Raw genomic sequence first — 18,959 nt, forward strand, 5'->3', positions numbered from 1 at the left:
GTTCTTTACTGTAAGGGTGGTGAGGCACTGGAATGGGTTGCCCAGGGAGGTTGTGAATGCTCCATCCCTGGCAGTGTTCAAGACCAGGCTGGATGAGGCCTTGGGTGCCATGGTTTAGTGTGAGGTGTCCCTGCCCATGGCAGGGGGGTTGGAACTGGATGATCTGAAGGTCCTTTCCAACCCTAACTATTCTATGATTCCATGATTCTTTGTTATTTAAATCAGCAAAATAGACTTTCATAAATCACACTTAGAACATTATTATTTTAATTATGTCTCTTCGTAACACATAGAGTTTTTTCTACATACCTTTCACTAGCTATTTTTAAACACATTCTTGTGTTTTAGGTTGTTTTTTTTAAATTTAATATAATTTGTTGCAGTAAGGTACCAAGTACTTTCATACCTGTCTGTTCTTCTGACACCTTGGCTCATGCAATTTAAAATAAAAGTTCCTTAAACCCAGTAAAAACATCCACTTTACAACAAGGTATTTGGTATACTTCTACCCAGTTAAACTGTAAATGTTCTCAGTTCACTGAAATGGCAAGGAGCTGCTTTGCCAGCACAGTCCTCTAGGATGAGCTAGGAAACATCTTGCCTCAATGAGAGCATGAGAGCCAGAATTTGCCTAAACAAGGCAGTATCACCATCACTCAATCCCACCACCTACTCATGAGGAGAAGAGCATGGGCAGCTTAGAGGAGGCTACTGATGTCTCAGAAATGCCTGTTACAACCTGCTGTTACCTAGATGACAGTAGAGTTGGAGAGGGTTCTTCAAATATGTTACTCTTCAGGCAGGTGCCACATGTGGATGGAGGTTTCAATTCCTTTTTTTGGGCTCAAAATGAGAAGGCGATTTGTTATCATAAAAAACAGACAAAAATAAGCTTTAACAAAAAACCCCTACACCCATAACAGAAACAACCAGGGGCAGATATAGAAAATGTCTCAGTAAAAAAAAATATATATATTATCAAGAAATAAAATCAATTTTACGACTGGCATCGGAAGGTCCCAAGATTTTTTATTTACTTCTGCATTTATTTCACCTTTAGATTTTTACTAAGAGGTATTCTGGAGGTTCAGGATCTTTAAAATGTCTCATACTGGTATGCACTGATGCGCACTGAATACAGACATCAGTACGTCCGTGTGTACTGAATATCACATAGAGTAACATGGAGTATTCTTTTCCCTTCATGGAAACCATGCAGGAAGAAGCTTGGATTTACTCATTAATTTACTGGTACCAGTTGCCAGAGCCAGGTAGGGTGTTCATTAATTTGTGCTAATGATAACGTCTAATGACTTGGTTGAAAGCAGAACATATTGCTCAGTGCAATTAGGAACCCTTAGACTCTGTGACTGGTAACAGATGATCAGCGAGTGCCTCTTGGCCACTCTGTAGCAATTTGTAGCTCTGGAGTTTATTAAACCTGCCAGTTCATTACAGAAACGCTTATTTTTCTATGTGTTCTCAGTTTTTTTTTTTAAGCAGACTGTTTTTATTCCCATGTTTTTCCCAGCTCATCAACCCAGGGCATGGTTTCTAAGTTCTCAGCAGCCCGCAAGCAGCAAGCCAGTGAAGATCCTGCAGCTGCACTGCAGGCAATTGCCTCCGATACCATTCCTCATTGGATCCATCAGTGGGGGGGTTAGCTGGTGCTTTCACACGGGTAATGTTTTTCCTGCTTTTAAGGAAATACAATATACACTGCAAAAGCCAAACTATGTGTTTCTGCTGTTATCTCTTTTAAAGGCTATCTGGTACATATTGACAGGGTTAGAGCATAAACGTTTCTGGAAGGGTTTGCAGAGAATAAACATGGATGAGTCAGCTTTTTATTTGCTTTTGCTCCTGAAAGACCAGCAAATCCCAGAACAATTTAGGTTGGAAGGGGTCCTCCAGTGACACTTCCCATACAAAACAGATGTGCCTCTGATAGCTTACTTTTAGTGACGACTCCCTCTAATCGAATGATGTTAGGGTGGTCAAACTGTCCCATGATGCTTGCTTCTCCAAGGAAGTCCCTCCTCTGTTTCTCTGTGTAACCAACTTTCAGGGTTTTGATAGCCACTGAAATTTCCTTTTTAGAAGGCAGCTTCAGGCGCCCACTGCAAACTTCTCCAAATTCCCCTAAAAAAGTGCAAAAAGTGACAAAAGATTAAATATAGTTATTTCATGGGGATTTAAGAAAGAAGACAGCATTCAGCAAGAATCCCTGGGGTGTGATGTTTACTGGTGGGCCACTGACCAGAGCTCCAAAGGAGACCTTTGGACAACTACTTAACATTTCCATGCTTGGGTTTTCCAGCTGTCCAACTGGACAATTCCACATATCCAGATGACTGCAGAGCAGAGGAATGCTTAAATGTGACCAGAAAATCCCATTTTTGTTTCAGTTGATGGCCTTTGAGACAATGGTAGGAGGGCCAATCAACACAGAAGTAAGTATGAGAATAATCATGCATCCTTACTCTTCATTTCTACCAAACATATTTCACTTGAAGTAGCAAGATAATTCATAACGAAATAATTTATCTACACAGCTGCAAAGGAAAATAAATCCATACAGATTATCTTTGTTCTGTCATTATTCAAATGGATCTAATAATGCAAATATATACTGTCACTGTGGGACTACAGGACCTGAGAGTCCACCATGAATATTGTGCCCACTGCATCTTGTGTGAGATCCCCAAATAGAAAATGGCAGATATCACTGCATGTTTACTTTCATAAAACATGGTTTATCCTTTGCTATGTAACATCCAAGAAGAACATACAGAGAAAATTACCTTGGCATTCAGATAAGCACATATTACATATGTAGACAAACTGCTGGAAGAAAACACTTGAAGATTTCTATATTTAGCTAATGATTACATAAAGCATTTAATGGAAGTTTCAGCACCTTAACATTTGAGCAGCAGCTGACTTTTGATTCCCAGTTATCCAACCCCTGTCTTAGATTTCATACAATATAATAAACTGCACCTACAACATCCCAGTTAAAATAACAGTAGGTAAATTTTTTTCTCCTTGTTTCAATGGCAAAACAATTGAAATGATGAGAAACACAATAAAAACAGAGAATGGCTAAAATACACAAGAAATATGATAGCAAGAATTGTCCCTACAAAATTCTTTAAAGACAAGGAAAACACTATACTGATCAGGGAAGAAAGGTTGGTTGGTTGCTGGTTTGTGTGTGTGCTTTGTTTGTTATCTTTCAAGAAGTTACAGGGTATTGCTGGAGGGCTTTCACACTCATTTTCTAACACATGGCTACTCAAGTTCTTTCATCAGAATACAGGAGATCTAAATATAAATAGTCCCTCATGTGCCATATTTTGTCAAGTGGCCTTGTACAGAAAGTCTGAGCTGGAAACAAACTAATCCTATAAATCTAAATCTAGCTGGCATCATTTTCATGCAAACTGGGAATTTTGATTTTACTTGTGAGTGAAGTACCATGGAAAGAGTGATGATACTGCTTACATATGAGCTTTTCCCCACTTAAAGTGCAATAATCCTAAATGCAATAGCATAACTCTGCCTCTAAAGAGCAAAGGCTCTTGGAGCTCATTTGCCCACAATGATTCTTTCTTTATATCTGCAGCTGATTGTTTACATTAAGCAACATCTGTGAAAACTAAAAATGACCAAAATCCACAGAAATAAAGTATTTTTAATAGGCAAATTTAAATCATCTTGCTCTTCATAGATTTAACGCTCGGAAATGTATGATGGGTTGATAGCCCTTCACCACTGACTTCAGATGTGATACCACATGGGATACATCTGAGATGTTACATTCAGCCCATTCATCTGCGAACTGAAATTATTCTTTTGTAGTAGAGTTCATGCCCCGTATGCAGCAACTCAATTTGGGCATGATAAAGGGGGAAAGAACAATGACCTGAGCCTTAAAAGTCAGGGCTGTGTGTCCACATTCAAAAGCTCAAGGACTTGGCATTATTTATTCACAACAAGGAATGAGATGAGAGAGAGAGATGACAATAGTTTAGGCTTATTGAAATTACAGTTATATGGATGCCAGCTCCTTATTCTATGCAGAAAAGGTAAACCCAAGAATAGTTTCAAGTTACAATAAAGCTCAGTTAGATCAGGAAAATAATTCGAACAGTAAGGACACTTGGACAGTACAAAAGATTTTTTATGGAGTCTACAAACTCTTATCTTGCAGATTATAAATAAGCATCTGTCAAGAGCAGTACCCAAGAAGGTGGGAAAGGGTATGGGCTTCATGACCTCCTGAGGTCACTTTTCAGCTTTATTTTATAAGGTTTCTCTGTTAGACAGCCAATTTAAACAAAACACCTGATCAAATGTGTCACAGGTCAATGACCTTTCTCTGTTGTTAACACAGGCTAGATTTAAGTCAACATAGAAGTGAAAGTCACCATATCTTATCACCAATTGCTGAGGTGCTTCATCCTCCAGGCATGCTAATGGTACTAATGTAATAATCAAAGAAAATTAAACTCAGAGTATGTATCTTTAAATACATATATACTACTAAAATAGATTGCATCCTTTGTTTCTAACATTAGTTGTATTTCATGCTGCCAAGACAGGCAGCAGCTCAGAAAATGAATTGTAAAACCTATTACTAGTAAGTAATGGGTGTCGAATCCTGTTCAGACTTCTTAATTAAAACTATTCAATCTCTGCAAACCAAAATGACAAGTATACTTTACCAAGCACAAACACTGCTACAGTTCAGACACTAACCCCCAGCTCAACACTATCCGAGAACTACAAAGAGGAAGACTAAAGCACATCTTGAAAGCAGAAGGAAGGGGAAAAAGTGCTTGAAATAAATCTTGCACTGTCCAGCTTCGTATTTCCTGTTCTCTATATTTTAATGGTCAAAAAGGCTAAAAAATGCTAACCTCTTAAAACTATTGTTCAATTATGGTCAACGAAGACTATAGCTCTGATTTCAGCAAACAGTCTGGGAATCAAGCCTTCATTTACAACTGGAATCATATATCTGATATTTGTTTGACTTCTGGGAAGGAAAAGATTATGGCTAATGTGCATCAACATGGTCCCTTCAGCCACGGCTGCACAGTTTAGAAACTGGGTGATTAATCGGATTCTACAAATGCCTCAAGGCCAGTTGATGCAGCAAGAGACTAAAAGTTGGAGCCTTCATAGCAATTGAGCTTACTCTTGCCTGTCAATATGAAATGGAAAACAATTTCACTCGAAAAAGCTCACTGGGCACATTAACCTTCAGTTCATTCATATACAGGGCAGCATGGATGCTACCTAACCCTACCTGGTCGACGTCCATAATGACATTCAGTTACACTATATCTTTTCTTCCTGCAAATCATTACTATATGGTCCCAGTAAGAAATGGACTGGATCTCATCAGATATTGTTTAGGAGGAATAAAGCCTTGTGTCCAAGTTGGAAGGTAGAAAACCAAGAAGAGATGAGTTTGATGGCTCTACATTTTCACATAGAGCCTTTCTAAAGTGTTTATTTTTGATTATACTCACACATAAACACTGCATAACCTGCCCTGCAGACTGATATGTCTATTTACATCTGGAAAGCAAATAGATATTATTAGGAGGGCTGTTCATGCGATAAAGATCACTCTTCAGGCGATCTTAATTTCTTTTTAAATGGGCTACTTAGTGCATCAGTGAATGGCATTTGCTGTGCATTGAGACCCAGGGGACAAGTAAAAGATGACTGTGAAATTAACTATTCCCTTTACTTTGCTGTGTTTCAAATCATGATTGTACTGTTGCACACAGAACTCCCTCAGAGTTGGAGAGGCACCTAAACTTACCGTTTCATAAACCTCATGAATGTCAGCAATGTTCTACAAGCCTTCACTGAGACACTCCAAACCTTCATCATAAGTTCACGGACAGGTAGCCCCTCAATTTCAAAAGTACTTTGATTAAGAAGATGTCATGTTCCAGGTATGTTTAAACTTTGAAAGAAAAACAAAAGCTGGCTTTCATGTTCAGCAAAGCACATCTGTAAATCTATCCCACATCAAGAAAGTACTTTTTCTGTAGTATTTTCTTGCTATCCAATTGGATTTAAACTTCTTAAGTGGTTTGCTGAACTGGATCCATAAAAACAAGTAAGTTGTTTTAAAAGAAAGAATTACTTAAAAGAAAAATCTGAAAAAGTGGCTCCTGACCTCAATTTTCTTATGCTTAGCCTCCCACTAAAATCCCTTGTGTTTTTCTTGAGGTTCTTTTGGACAAGAATATTTCCTTATTGTGTCTGGGTATGTTTTCAAAGCTGTGTAAGCTGCCCTCTATTCTCAGAGACTTCTGGCTAAAGCTGTGAAAAAATGCCTGGAAAAGGACCTCAGAGTATCAAGATTACTTGCCTGACTTGAAGGTCTCATTACTTACGTCACACTTCAACACAGTTAAATGAATCCCTTCTTCTCAAATCACTGTCTTCTCATAATTTTATTCACACTTGCATTTGTAAAGGAGAAGGGCAGGAAAAGACCAAGTCATCCACTCAAATAAGTCATTGACTCAAGTAAGAGACAGGAAATGCCTTTCTGCTTTTGGGAAGGAAAGAAGCAGCCTCGGAGGCATTCACTCCAAATGCAAGAACCACCACGTGCTGAATGTGGCAGCAGTGTAAAGTGATGCTACAAACACATTTTGGAAGCTCCCAGCACTCCATATCATGATTTTTGTCTGTTTTTTCCTGCATGGCTCTTTGTGCTGGCAACTCTGGCAACTGCTAAAAGGAAATGCTAACCATAATGCCATATGTAGCTTAGACTACGCGAATCTGACAAAGGGTCTCCAACAAATGGCTTTATCATGTTTTGAGTCCAAGCTTCAATGCAGAGGACCTGCAGGAATGACCATCACTTTTACTGGAGTGCAACAAAGGGACTTCATTTTAAACCACCTGACCCTTACAGAACATATCCCTTCTCTGAAGCTTCTCAGAAAACTCTTTCTCCATTTTCAGAGGTCACAGCTGACAGGTTTTGGCTTACCTCTCATTCTCATGTCTTTTCGGGTAGGTCAGAACAATGTGCTATAAAATATGAAATATCATTGATTCTTATGAGTTTGTTTTCTAGATTCATGTACTGCACACAGCCCAAGTGTGGAAAGCTTATATTTGTGAATGAAGGCTCCTGGAAGTTTTTTAAGGAAAAATGCAGCTTTTGGATTTAGCTTTTCAGGAACCCACTTCCTTACCTCCATACTAACTCTCTATTAAGTAAGCAGAGCTCCACCGCCTTGAATGAAGATGATGGAGAACAGTGCACTCTTGTGGGGCAAAATTGAAACCAGCAAGGAACAAAACCCCTACTTTTGCAGAAGATAACCTAACTTCATACAAGCACGTGAGTAGCTGCAGTGAGAGAGGATGAATACTATTTCTTTTACTGGGTGATTCAGGAGATGCACTGAGTTCAGTAGCTTGGTTCTATATTTGTTTCCAACTGGAAACCTTTGCTGTGCACTAGGGGACTGTCTCTCACACATCTCCTGATTTTAATTCAAGTAATAAGTTTAGAGAAAAGCAAAAAAAAAATCAATAATAAAAGAATTAGTAATTTTCAATGGATTAAAAATCAATAGTGCTTCTCACAAATGCTTTAATTTAGCAGGAAAGCCACCACTTCATGATCTTCTGACTCAGCCAGACAATTTGCCACTTCAAGAAGCAAGCACTTGTCCTATCAGGAACTACATGCCACATTGCAACATGGACAACTCAGTGTGATGGGACTTTCTGTAATCTGGCTCCTCTGCTACAAAATCTGCTCATTTCGACAGTTTGTTTTCTGTAAGCCAAACAATCTATGGCATCTGTATGGCTCAGACAATCAGTTATCAGACAGACAACCCTTTCCTCCTAAATCGATAATTCAAATCCAAAGCAGTGACCAAAATCAATCCAATGACCAAAGGTCATTGCAGGCTGATGGATGAGTGGTGACTGGTATGAAATGAGTTTGTGGTTTCATTCAAGGCATAATAGTCAACAGTCCTTTCTTTGTTTTGAAGAAAAGGAAAACATCTCCACAGTTGATACCATTTTCTGTGCTGACAGATTTTAAAGAGAAACCTAAGAAGTGAGGCTGAACTCTTTTCGCTCCCAAAAGTGGGCTAATGGGTGTCTGAAAAACTGCCTTGCTACCTGCTTTCTTTGGGAACAATGAAAAAGAACTGCATGCCCTTAAGTTTTCACATGCACTGGAATCAGCTGTAAATATGAAATTTGAACACTTTAGCTTCCTTTTTACTTACAAGTAAAACAGTAGATACAGCAAAACCCTTTAGTTCGTTAAATCTGCTCATCATTACCTGCTCCAACTACTTTATCAATGGAGATATTAGAAGCATCTAGTTCCTTGGCAAATTCATGCACAGCTTGATTGGGATCTTCATATGTATGCGGATCGACGTAAGTTCTCAGGCCTGGGAGTTTCACTGTGTAAAAACAAATTCAGAGAGAAAATGTTACTTAGACTTAATTAATCCTTCGCAAGAACACTCATGAGACAGCAGAAATCAAATCAATAGAAAAAAGAGGTATACAGCTTTTCCAAATCAAACTGTGTAAAGCCAGAGACACTAATGCGCAGAAGCCTAAAAACCAATTTATAATATGTCTGTGCTTGCCATTTTTAACTGCTTTTCAAATACTAAAATACTACCCACCTATTCCTTCCAACTTGCTGTATTTAGATGCTGCAATATATTGTCCCTAGCAATGCAACAGCAGAGACAAGAAACAAAATGCGTGATGCTACAGTCAACCTGAAAAGTTCTTAGGAATATGCTAAGGAGAGCACATCAACTCAAGCTTTTTCTTTCCAAGTCCTCCATCAAGGTCTTCAAGGCCTTGGGTGATATGGTTTAGTGTGAGGTGTCCCTGCCCATGGCAGGGGTTTGGAACTAGATGATCATAAGGTCCTTTCCAACCCTAACTATTCTATGATTCTAAGGTGCATAAGAAAAGAAAATTATACATGAACAAATGCATCTCTGCCTTAATCCCTCTGCTAGCACATACAAGGATGGCAGCCGGTTGTTCTTATTATTGAAGTCTGGTTGCACTGCTTAGTTTCCCTGATATCCATGTTATTATATTATCCCCCTCTACAGTTTTCTGGCCAGGGGTTGTTCATTTTGCCTGGGGCAAGTTCAAGCTCGAATGACTGAACAATTTTAAGGGCAGTTTCAAGCTCTCCACATCTCTTCCTGTAGCAGGACTGGGGATGGGAGGAATGTATTCTTATTCATAACCTTTCTCCCAAGCAGAGATGCTGAAGGTAAAGCATAGCCTCATTCCTCCTCCCCAGATCAAGGCCCTGCTTGCGCATGTACCCAGTACTTTGTGTGCCTGCCTCTGTATTCATTTTAGAACACAAAGGTGTTTTGTTAACAAAAAGTAAAATAATCATTACATCCAGCTTGAAGTTTTCAGCTTCTGACAAAAAAACCTGCATTCCTGGGTATGTATTCTAGATTTGTCTAACAGTACCAGTTGGTCTTGTAAAAGGTATCACCTCCTCCTACAAACACTGCCTTAACCCACTCAGGAATATCCGTTCCAGCTTGGCATTATTATACTGCATCAATTGTTCACTACCAGAATAGTTAAACCTTTTTTGTTTGGGTCACACAGATGGGGAAAAAGCACTTTTGGACCATTCGCTAGAGCCCACCATCATTTTGTCAAACAACCCCCAGTGTACGTAAAATAAACAAATATATAAATGAAATCGATTTGATGGAGATTTATTGGCCTCAGGATTGACAGAGAGATGATAAAAGTGAGTTCCCAAGTTAATTGCCTCAATAACAATGCAAACCAAGAGCCATGCTCTTAACACAAGGACTGCGTGCGCGCAGCATTAAATGCCGACTGCGTTTCCCTTCAAGAGCCTGATGATTACAGAACTACTTGCAAGTAAAACAAAAAGTAATTGGCTGTATATTGCTGTTGGTTAGAAATCTTGTAAATGCTCCTTTCCGTCCATGCTGGATGCACGTTACAGGCTCCCTTGTACCCCCGCTAAACATAATTAAAAGCTTCTGCACTGTGGGGTTTTTGGCTGGAGATTTTTAACGCTGACCCCAGAGGTTCCCAAGACCAGGTGATGGGTGACTGCAAGGAGAATAATCCCTTCACGCCAATAATTAAGGACAGCCTGTATAGTAACTGGGTTCTGTCATGAAAAACAGATAATAAACACATGCACATGTGTTAAGCTGCACTACTTTACAGCTCATTCTGCGCAAACATAATAATTTACATTTTCATTTTAACAGCATGAATTGCCCTAAAGGTAGCAAAAAAATAAAAAGGGCCTAGCCAGAGAAGGCAGAGGGAGAGGATCTGAGGAGGTGAAACATTTTTGCTCCTTTGAAGCAATATTATAGGATTTGTAATAAGGCTGCAGGGAATAGGTCATGGCTGGAGCCTTTTTTAAAGTAATTCAGAATAAACCGACTGAAATAAACCAGCTGCTGTATTTAAGATGCTGAAAGTTTACGACAGCCATGGAAGTTACTTTATCCTTTTTTTTTATAGTTCATGGGAGCAATTTTCTTATTCTTTGAGAAAGACTGCAATTTGGTAGAATAAAGTTTCGACAGCCACACATGCACATGCATACAAATCCCAACACAAATATCTGCAAAAATCAATAAATCATTTCCAAGGAGTTCTAACAGAAATACCATGGTCAGCTCTGTTCTTACTACACAGTGAATCAGCATGGCACTACTCAGAAAACAGTACATAAATATCTGAAGCCAAATTAAAAGCAATTTAATCCGCAGGAATTTAACAGCACTGACATGTTTTAAGAATAGTGATTGCAACTTTCCATTGTGTGGGAGTAAGGAGAGCAAATTTCGACCTGTTATTTGTCTGTGACACTTTTTTTACTGGTTGCTTTTATTTTATAACCTCATTAAATTTGGATGATGAAGCATTAATTCTATGGGCCACATGTAACCATGTAGGGTTTTTTTGAGACTAGTTGGTTAGCAGTTGTTGGGCTGCACAACGCAAAGCCCACTGGTACAGCTTGTGTATCCCCTGACAGTGCAGGGGAAGGAGCACACATGTTGTGGATATACAAGCTCATGGCTCTCAGGAGATAAGGAGGGGCTCCAAACTTAGAATAATAATAATATGAACAGTCAGAGAACAGTTACTCCATTGTCACGGGGATTAGGAAGTAGCTCTAATTTCCAAGTACTGCAGGTAAATCCCTCGTTAAAATGTTAACTCAATTATATTCGGTGGGGAGGCATCTGATTATGGTACCAAGAGCACTTTTATTGCCAACGGTACAGCGCCACTGTTGCGTGAAGAAAACCCATGCACGTTAACCTTACAACATGCTAAGCAGTAGATTCAAAGTGGTCTGCATGGTATAGCAAGGTATTTATGTGGAGCTTAAAGAGTTTCAAAGACAAACTACTGCTCCTTAGTAAAAACATGCTCATTAGACACCAAGAATTCTGTGGGTGAGAAAAAAAGAAGGAATTTCCAGTCTTGGCGTTTATGAAGGACTTTATCTTTGCCCCATAAAGATGAAAAGTAACCCAAATGCAACTATAAACCTCCCAAGAATATCCCCCCCTCCCCAGCCAGGAGTGTTAAACCATCACCTTCCCCTCCCCTCAACTTCTCCTGCTCCAAAACTATTTTCTTCCTTCTTTAAAGAAGGTATGGATGAAGCTTCTAGTCCTCACAGACCACATCTCCTCTGCTGGGGAAAAGTGCTGCAGGGTTATGTACACTGCAGAGAGAATACGGGATCAGAGAGGAGCTGAAATACTGCAGGATGATATTCTCCTCTATCCATGGGCCACAGCAGGCTGCTTCTTCCTGGTAGCCAGTACAGGTGTCCAGGCTCAGAAAATCAACATTCCTTCCCCTGAGTGTCCGCTGAATAGGATCTTGCTCCATGCTGTTCCTTTCAGAGGGCACAGCCAACTGACCCAGAATAGCCATGAATAAAGTCCCATTTAGCCTTAATAAAAACAGGCAGTGAAACATCAGAAATAGATAGGCTTCAGGTTTGGCTTTTGAACACATTTCAAAAGTAACCCAGATTCCTCAGGATGAGCAAAACTTCACATCCTGAACTATATACAAAAGACAACGGAAGTCAATAGAGAGGCTCTCTTGTCAGTCCTAGATGAGACCAGAGAAAGCACAGACATATTCATTCTTGCAAGAGGAGAATCAGGACTTGAAAAAACACATGTTTGAAATGAGAGCTGGATTAAAAGTTCCCATTAATTTGTGACATACTTGCTTATGTCACGTAGTTATTCTTAATTTCAGAAACTACTCCACGTCACTTTTCAGACCGCTTAGAATAATTCCAAACTATTACTGGGTCAGCTCTGTCAAACGAGTAATTTTCACGATCCCTTCAGTAGTCATTGAGACAGGTTTCATTGATTTTATATTTTGCTTTGTAAAGAAAATGACATCTCTCAGACTTCATACAGCTCATAATGAGGAAGCTGAAGTTACACTCCGCGTTTCAGTAATGCACAGGAATCGATATCGCATTACTAACCACATGCACTGCTTGAACGTAGCGATGTTTTGCTCATTACTACTCTGAACACATACGAAAGAATTTGAAACAAAGAATAATTGTTTGGGGAAAATCTCCCTACCCACAAGAGAAGCGATAATTCTCTTCCCAATTTCACCTTGGTTTAAGTGAGGTATGACTTTTTCTTTTTAATTTGAAAAATACCAGTTATCTAGGGGATGCATTCAACAGATTTGGAAGCATTCAAAGGCTTCAGTAACTTACAATGGCCATTCCCAAAATGTAGTCTTTTCTCATCAGTGCCATGCTTAGACTTCTTGTATCCACAGAATCTACAAGCAACAGAGGGAAAAAAAAATGGAGAAATTTATACGTTAACTGCAGGTGGAAACAGAATAAAATGTTTGTTCCTCCACAATTAAATGCCTGTTTGAAAGTTTAATGATATTTACATTCTCTGTCCTCATAGAGGCATGTTATATTCTCAGGGAATTTGAGGAAATTGGCTAATGAGAGGATTTGTTGATTTTTGACCCCTACAGTTTAATTTTACAATTGCCTAAGAATGTGTTTATAGCATTTTTTAACAACTGCTGTATGACTGGGGCTGCTAACCTTAGCGGGCTCATTACTGAACACGAAGCGGCATTCAGAGCTCCTGGGCAGCAGAGAAAGGAGGAGGTACAAACAAGCCATGCTACCGCCCGATGACACCCAATTTGCCATGCTCATCAAGGCCCCTGGGGGAAATCGAAGCAGGAGCAAATGTGCAAACCAGAGGATGAAAACTAACCTCCCAATCAAGACGTACACCACAACTGTGAGGAGGATAATGGCTACTGCCGCTGAAATGGCAATCATTACGACCTGGCTGTTCTCGCTGGATATGGAGAATGCTGCAAAGTTAACACAAAAACATATAAATAACCCCTGCAAAACATAATGCTGATTACATCACAACTGACACTTGTATATGGAACAAAGTCATCACTACATAGCATTTGGTCCCTTGCCAAAGATTTAATCTACTAAGTAATTTTTCATCAGACAAATAAATGCAAGGGAAGAAAACAAAAGACTCCAGCTATCTTTGATGATCTACCAAAGTTGTTTCAACTACTGCAGGTTTTTACTCTTGCTGATTGTTAAACTGACACTTAAATATAAACATATATCTAGATACAAACATACATACCATAACATACACATGTTCTGTCATGGTCAGTAAGGAACTTTTCCTTGGCAAGAAATCCCAGCCAGTCAATAATTGTCACCCTTATTCTCATTTCTGGATGATGGGAAGTGCTTTAATGAATTAAGCTTTCCAGTTAAGCTTGACAATATCTCTGTGAAGGTTGCAAAAAGCAGGGCACACAGAGGCACAGAGAACTATGCATGGTTAATCAGTGTCTATAGGAAAATGAAGGGCTATCTTCTACCTTACACTGGATGCTTTCCTTTGGTCCCTAAGCATGGAGCTCTGGTGTGCTAGACTGCTATGCAATGACAGGACACCTTTAGATCTTAGGTGTTATGAACAATCTTCAGCAGACACCTGAACTTCACCAAGCACAGCAGAATTAGGCTCCTCAGCTCTACTCTTCAAGTTAGCTGTCCAAAGAATGCTGAAAGTTAGCACTGCTTGTCCCCACAAATTAGACAATTTGGGTATGTGACTGCTTGGAGTCACGCAATTCCCCTTGGGAAGAAGCCTTTGCCTGTTATAGACCTACAACTGCACTCCTGTTGTTATGATAACTTGGCAATAGGAAAAAAGTCATGCAGTTTGTTGTCTATCTGTGTAACTTGCACACTTGTTACTGAGATGTGCACCACTGCCTCCTGTCACCTTCCACATTATCAGACAGCTACCTTTTTTCTTTTAATATTGCTTTGCAGAGAAAATTCATTAAGCTCTACCACTGCAACTGTTTTTTTTCTCCTTGTTGGACTTGTTTGTCCTATTTTGAGTTCCAGTTTCATCCAGTATGCCAAAGCTGCATGTTACTGCAACAGAGATCTGGATCTTTTTTAAACAATAAGCTTCTTTGCTTTTCAGAGTAAGAGCTAAAATGGAGGAGGAATAAATGGGGATGAAATACATATCTCAAAAATGCACGATGCCAAGTGAAAGACCATTTGGATTCATGCTACTCTTCTTGGTTAAAAATTCATCACTTTTAGCAGAGCACTTTTTATACCATGGGTTCTCAAGCCTTTGCGTGGGTACATGAATAAGCCTTCTGAGAGCATATCAGAATTACAGTCCTTAGTTGTGTTACAACTCTGAACAGCAGATCTTCTGGGAAAGCCCAGCCTTCTAAAATGCAAAGTCTTTGATTATGCATCATCAATCTACATCAGAAACTGGGTACCCAAGCAAAGGCTGACTTTTTGATGCATTAATCCACTTTCAGCTTCTAGCAAAGAGAAGGTCTGACTTACTATATAGTATCAAGTGATGAGAAAGTAACGCTCAAGACTGACTCCCATTAGGAGTCTTTCTGGAGCTCTATTAAGAGTCATTCTGGCACAGTAACAGAATTTATAAACAATACCTATAAGTACATCAGTTAGATAATATTAAAAGCAGTTAAATAAATCTAGGCATCAGAGGAAAGAAAAAAGGAGCACCAGCCAACTAAATATCTTCCCAAAGGCCACCCAGAAGTGTTGCGGCAGGAAGAAGGGGGTACCCAAACAGCCCAACTGCCTGACCAGCTACTTAACTGAATGACTATCCTTCCTGACCTGTGCATATTAGTTTCATCTCAAGGCTACCTAGGAGACATCAACAATGCTCTGCAATAGTGTGGTGAATTACACACTGACCCGCAGGAGTAATGGACCAATATAATATTAATTCTCTAAGAGCAGGGGTTTATAGTCCATGGGGTTCAGGCCACAAACTTGGAATAGTGTGAGGCTGTGAATCTGTTTTTCTACCAGACTTCCTTCCTTGGCAGGAGCCGTGGTCTAGCAAGGTATCGATTCTGGCACAAGGCAGCGGTCGAGTAGGGAATGAAAGAAAATACCACCTGTGATAGTCATGGTATACACTTTATAGCATGTTTCAAGTTTAACGATAAAATATAAAGTTATATAGTATTGCTACCCAGAAAGACGAATCATAAATAGTTATGAGTTGCATTTACTAAACTAGAAAAGGAGTGAAAGCAGCTATTCAAATCACTCAGCAACCGGGCAGGATGTCAGTATAAGCCGTTTGAACAAATACATACAATCTGGACTGGTTTCAAATTCAAACTTGCGGCTGTTTGTCCCATATCCAGCTGCAGTTCGGGCTCGAATTTGGAAGACGTAGGTGGTATCAGGTTTGAGGCCACTGATGGTGACATTGGTGCCTTTGGCTCTCAGGATAGTATAGCTCGTCTCTTGCTCCTGCTTTTGGGAAGAGGAATTATCAGATTAAAACCAAACTCTGAAAAACAGAAAGAAGAGGTGGCTGGCACAAAATTACTACAAGTCACCTGGAGAGCACTGGCATGTTATCTGAATATTTATGGCCTGACAAATGCTTGTGCAGTCATTCATTTTCAGTCTGCTACAAATCTCTTGATTAAGGAGAAACCTAAATCATTAGAGCTCCTCTGGCCTTCTGCTGTAAATCAAACACTAGACATGCTGAGTATATGACATTTCATTAAATGGCTTTGCATCATTTTGTCCGTCGTCTGTAATACAACAAGAAAATGAAGATTAAAATATTACTTAAAAAAGGTCATAAACCAGATCTGCCTTCTGCACTGAACTGGAAGTTGTAACAGTCCAACTTAGACATTTTAGGGCCCTGCAGAGCCATTGCAGGATGCAGTTTTTACTGCCTCACGTTTTACAAGACAGCATTTACCTTTATAACCATCAGAAAAGAAACTCCTCTCAGGTTCCTCACCTCAGGTTTGCGAACAGGAGAGTATAACTGGTTTTCTATTATGCCATAAAAACTGAGATTGATGAGTCCATCCTCATTTGGGGAACAGCCCACTGAAAACTTACTCTTGAATGAGTCTTGGCTTTAGCAGGCAGAAAGGAAACATGTTTTCTCCTTACTGCTTTTTGTTAAAGAGCAAGGCATGTGTCCAGTACAGATGATACACTCTCACACACTTAAAAGTCATGTATTTCTGGCATAATGGCTTTTTATATAAAATAAGAAATTGACCATTTTTTAATTTACCAAGTTCACATTGTGTAAAAAGCTAACCCCGATAAAAGTAAGTCTCAGTCCCACTGTAAGCACCTAGCCTAAAAATTTAAGTATGCGTTTGGAGCCTGAGGTATTGCTTATATTACTAAAGGCATCCTGTACCAAAAGAGCATTTTTGGCTTCCTAAAAATGGCAGCTGGAACTGCCTCAGGAAAAATCTTGGACAGCAGCCACACATGTGGGGAACTGTGAGAATCCCGGTTATTTAGGTTCCCCACCATGAACTTTTTTATTCTGGAGGTGCTGGGGACTTCATATGCTACACTTTTACTTTGCACACTCTGACATACATTAATACCATTGACTTTTGCCTGGTTGAAAGCAGAAACTGCCTTATGTTAATGCATGTCGGATGCAGACAATCTCATCTAATTCCTACTATCTTTTATGGCATTGCATTAGCTTGTAAGGTACTGACATTTTAGCTTTGACAACGGTAAAATGCCGATGCACAAGTACGGAGGTTGGAAAATACTCAACATAACTCAATGTCAAAGCCATCCCACCACCATGTGAAAAGCTCAACTGACTAGAGTTGTTTTAGCGTGTTTGCTCTGCAGTGCTGCCTGGAGTAAGAAAGTTAGGTTTAGTCTGAGTTAGTAGGTGGATATCAGAAACTGTTCACTTTGGTGCTACAGAAGCCTAAGTACGCTTGGCAGTCTTTGATATAAAGAGAAACAGAAACCTTTACACCACAGTTAGGGAAATTCTCAGTCTTCACATAATATTCAACATTATGCCATTATGCACATGAGCAATCACAGTGAAGGGAATGGGGTGGGGGGAGAAGCAGCTAAGCAAGTGACTAAAAGTCACTGTCTGGAATCAAAACCTCAGATAGGGTGAGCTGCACCCAATCTTCAAAGCATGACTATAAGAATGTTTGCCATGGTCCATTTTCTTTGCATACTAAAAGTAAAAAGGACATCACCATTGGACCTCCTCATAGTTTCCCAATACTCTGAAAGGTTTTCTGTTATAAATTCAGGAGAGAAAACACATTCTAAGGAGCATATAGGCTTGTGTGAATTTATTTTGGACCTCACAAAGGCCCAGTATTATAATTTGCAGGATTTCCTTATCTCATAATTCAGTTGAACACAGGCAACTATTTTAATTTCAAAGACATACTAATCTTGTCTTTAAAACATCAAACCTTTTGTGTACGTTATGACTGCACATTCATTTGGATCTCACTTCAGGCTGCTTTTATGAAATGCAAACATTTCCTTCTTGTGCAGATACATACGTGCAAGGGAAAAAATAGTCATGGCCTGTCTGTTAATAATCCACAATGGAACTTGGAAAATAAATGTTTAAAACAATGGTATGGAGGATGTCATGGTATCTTAGTTTATGGCCAGCTTTTTACACACATATTTTGTAAGTCATTTTTTATTTTACCAGTAATCAAATCAGTGAAACACCACATAAAAGCCCAAGTTTATCATTCTCGGGGATGAAGTAAAACTTTAGAGATACAACGCTATAGCTGCCATAAGCAAAAGGAATATACAAAAAGGAGTCAGTCTTTGCCAAGCAGGACTTTAATCAAACACTCAGTTTGATGATAAATTCGAACTGGGACACACAAAGTGTATTCTTCCTGAATATGTCTGCATAGTTTACCAGACACAGTCTTTACTGGGAAGCAAATCCCACTGCTGTGTCTCATTTGCAAATAACATTTTCTAATTTTAAACTATGTTTTACGAAAGACAGATTTGGGATACATTTAAAATCTATAGCGGCAGCAGCAGTGAGAGTGAACAGTATGCAGATTACAGATAAGCACAGTAAGTGTTTATATTATATGAGGAAGAACATTTTCTCCATCAGCTGCGTGTGAACTTGAGAGGCCAAAAGCAGGCTACACATCTTTGGGAGGAACGCACAGTCCAGATACTGCTTTACCTTATTGTCAAGCATGAACTGTTCATCAGTATGCCAGTTCCTACAAACCTTGTGGAGCATACATAGCCACCTACCCTCAAAGGCAGATTTAATAAGAGTTTTTAAAGCAACTAAGTGCATTTGCATATAGTTTACTTTATCAGCCTCAGAAAGAACACAAACTGGATATTTAGACAGATTTAACCAGTCTACTGAGCACACAGATTTCAATAACGGCAAAGGCAA

The 18,959-nt window shown here is 39.4% G+C and overlaps 1 protein-coding gene across 2 annotated transcripts in view; it reads right to left on the bottom strand.

The window, feature by feature from the left end:
* EPHA3 (EPH receptor A3) overlaps nucleotides 1-18,959 on the bottom strand; it is a 216,677-nt gene that overhangs the window by 29,889 nt on the left and 167,829 nt on the right. The window contains exons 7-11 of one of the 2 annotated variants that reach the window (XM_057415894.1): nucleotides 15,835-15,994; nucleotides 13,386-13,488; nucleotides 12,857-12,924; nucleotides 8,361-8,486; nucleotides 1,957-2,142 (exon numbers count right to left, since the gene is read on the bottom strand). In XM_057415894.1, the coding sequence (XP_057271877.1) occupies nucleotides 1,957-2,142; nucleotides 8,361-8,486; nucleotides 12,857-12,924; nucleotides 13,386-13,488; nucleotides 15,835-15,994 (643 nt within the window). Of the gene's footprint in view, nucleotides 1-1,956; nucleotides 2,143-8,360; nucleotides 8,487-12,856; nucleotides 12,925-13,385; nucleotides 13,489-15,834; nucleotides 15,998-18,959 lie in introns of both variants that reach the window. The other variant, XM_057415893.1, reaches the window with a different exon arrangement.

This window comes from Pezoporus wallicus, unplaced genomic scaffold (assembly GCF_028554395.1).
Source record: "Pezoporus wallicus isolate ANWC-B61680 ecotype Strahan unplaced genomic scaffold, APGP_CSIRO_Pwel_v1 contig_6814, whole genome shotgun sequence".
Classification (NCBI taxonomy): Eukaryota; Metazoa; Chordata; class Aves; order Psittaciformes; family Psittacidae; genus Pezoporus; species Pezoporus wallicus.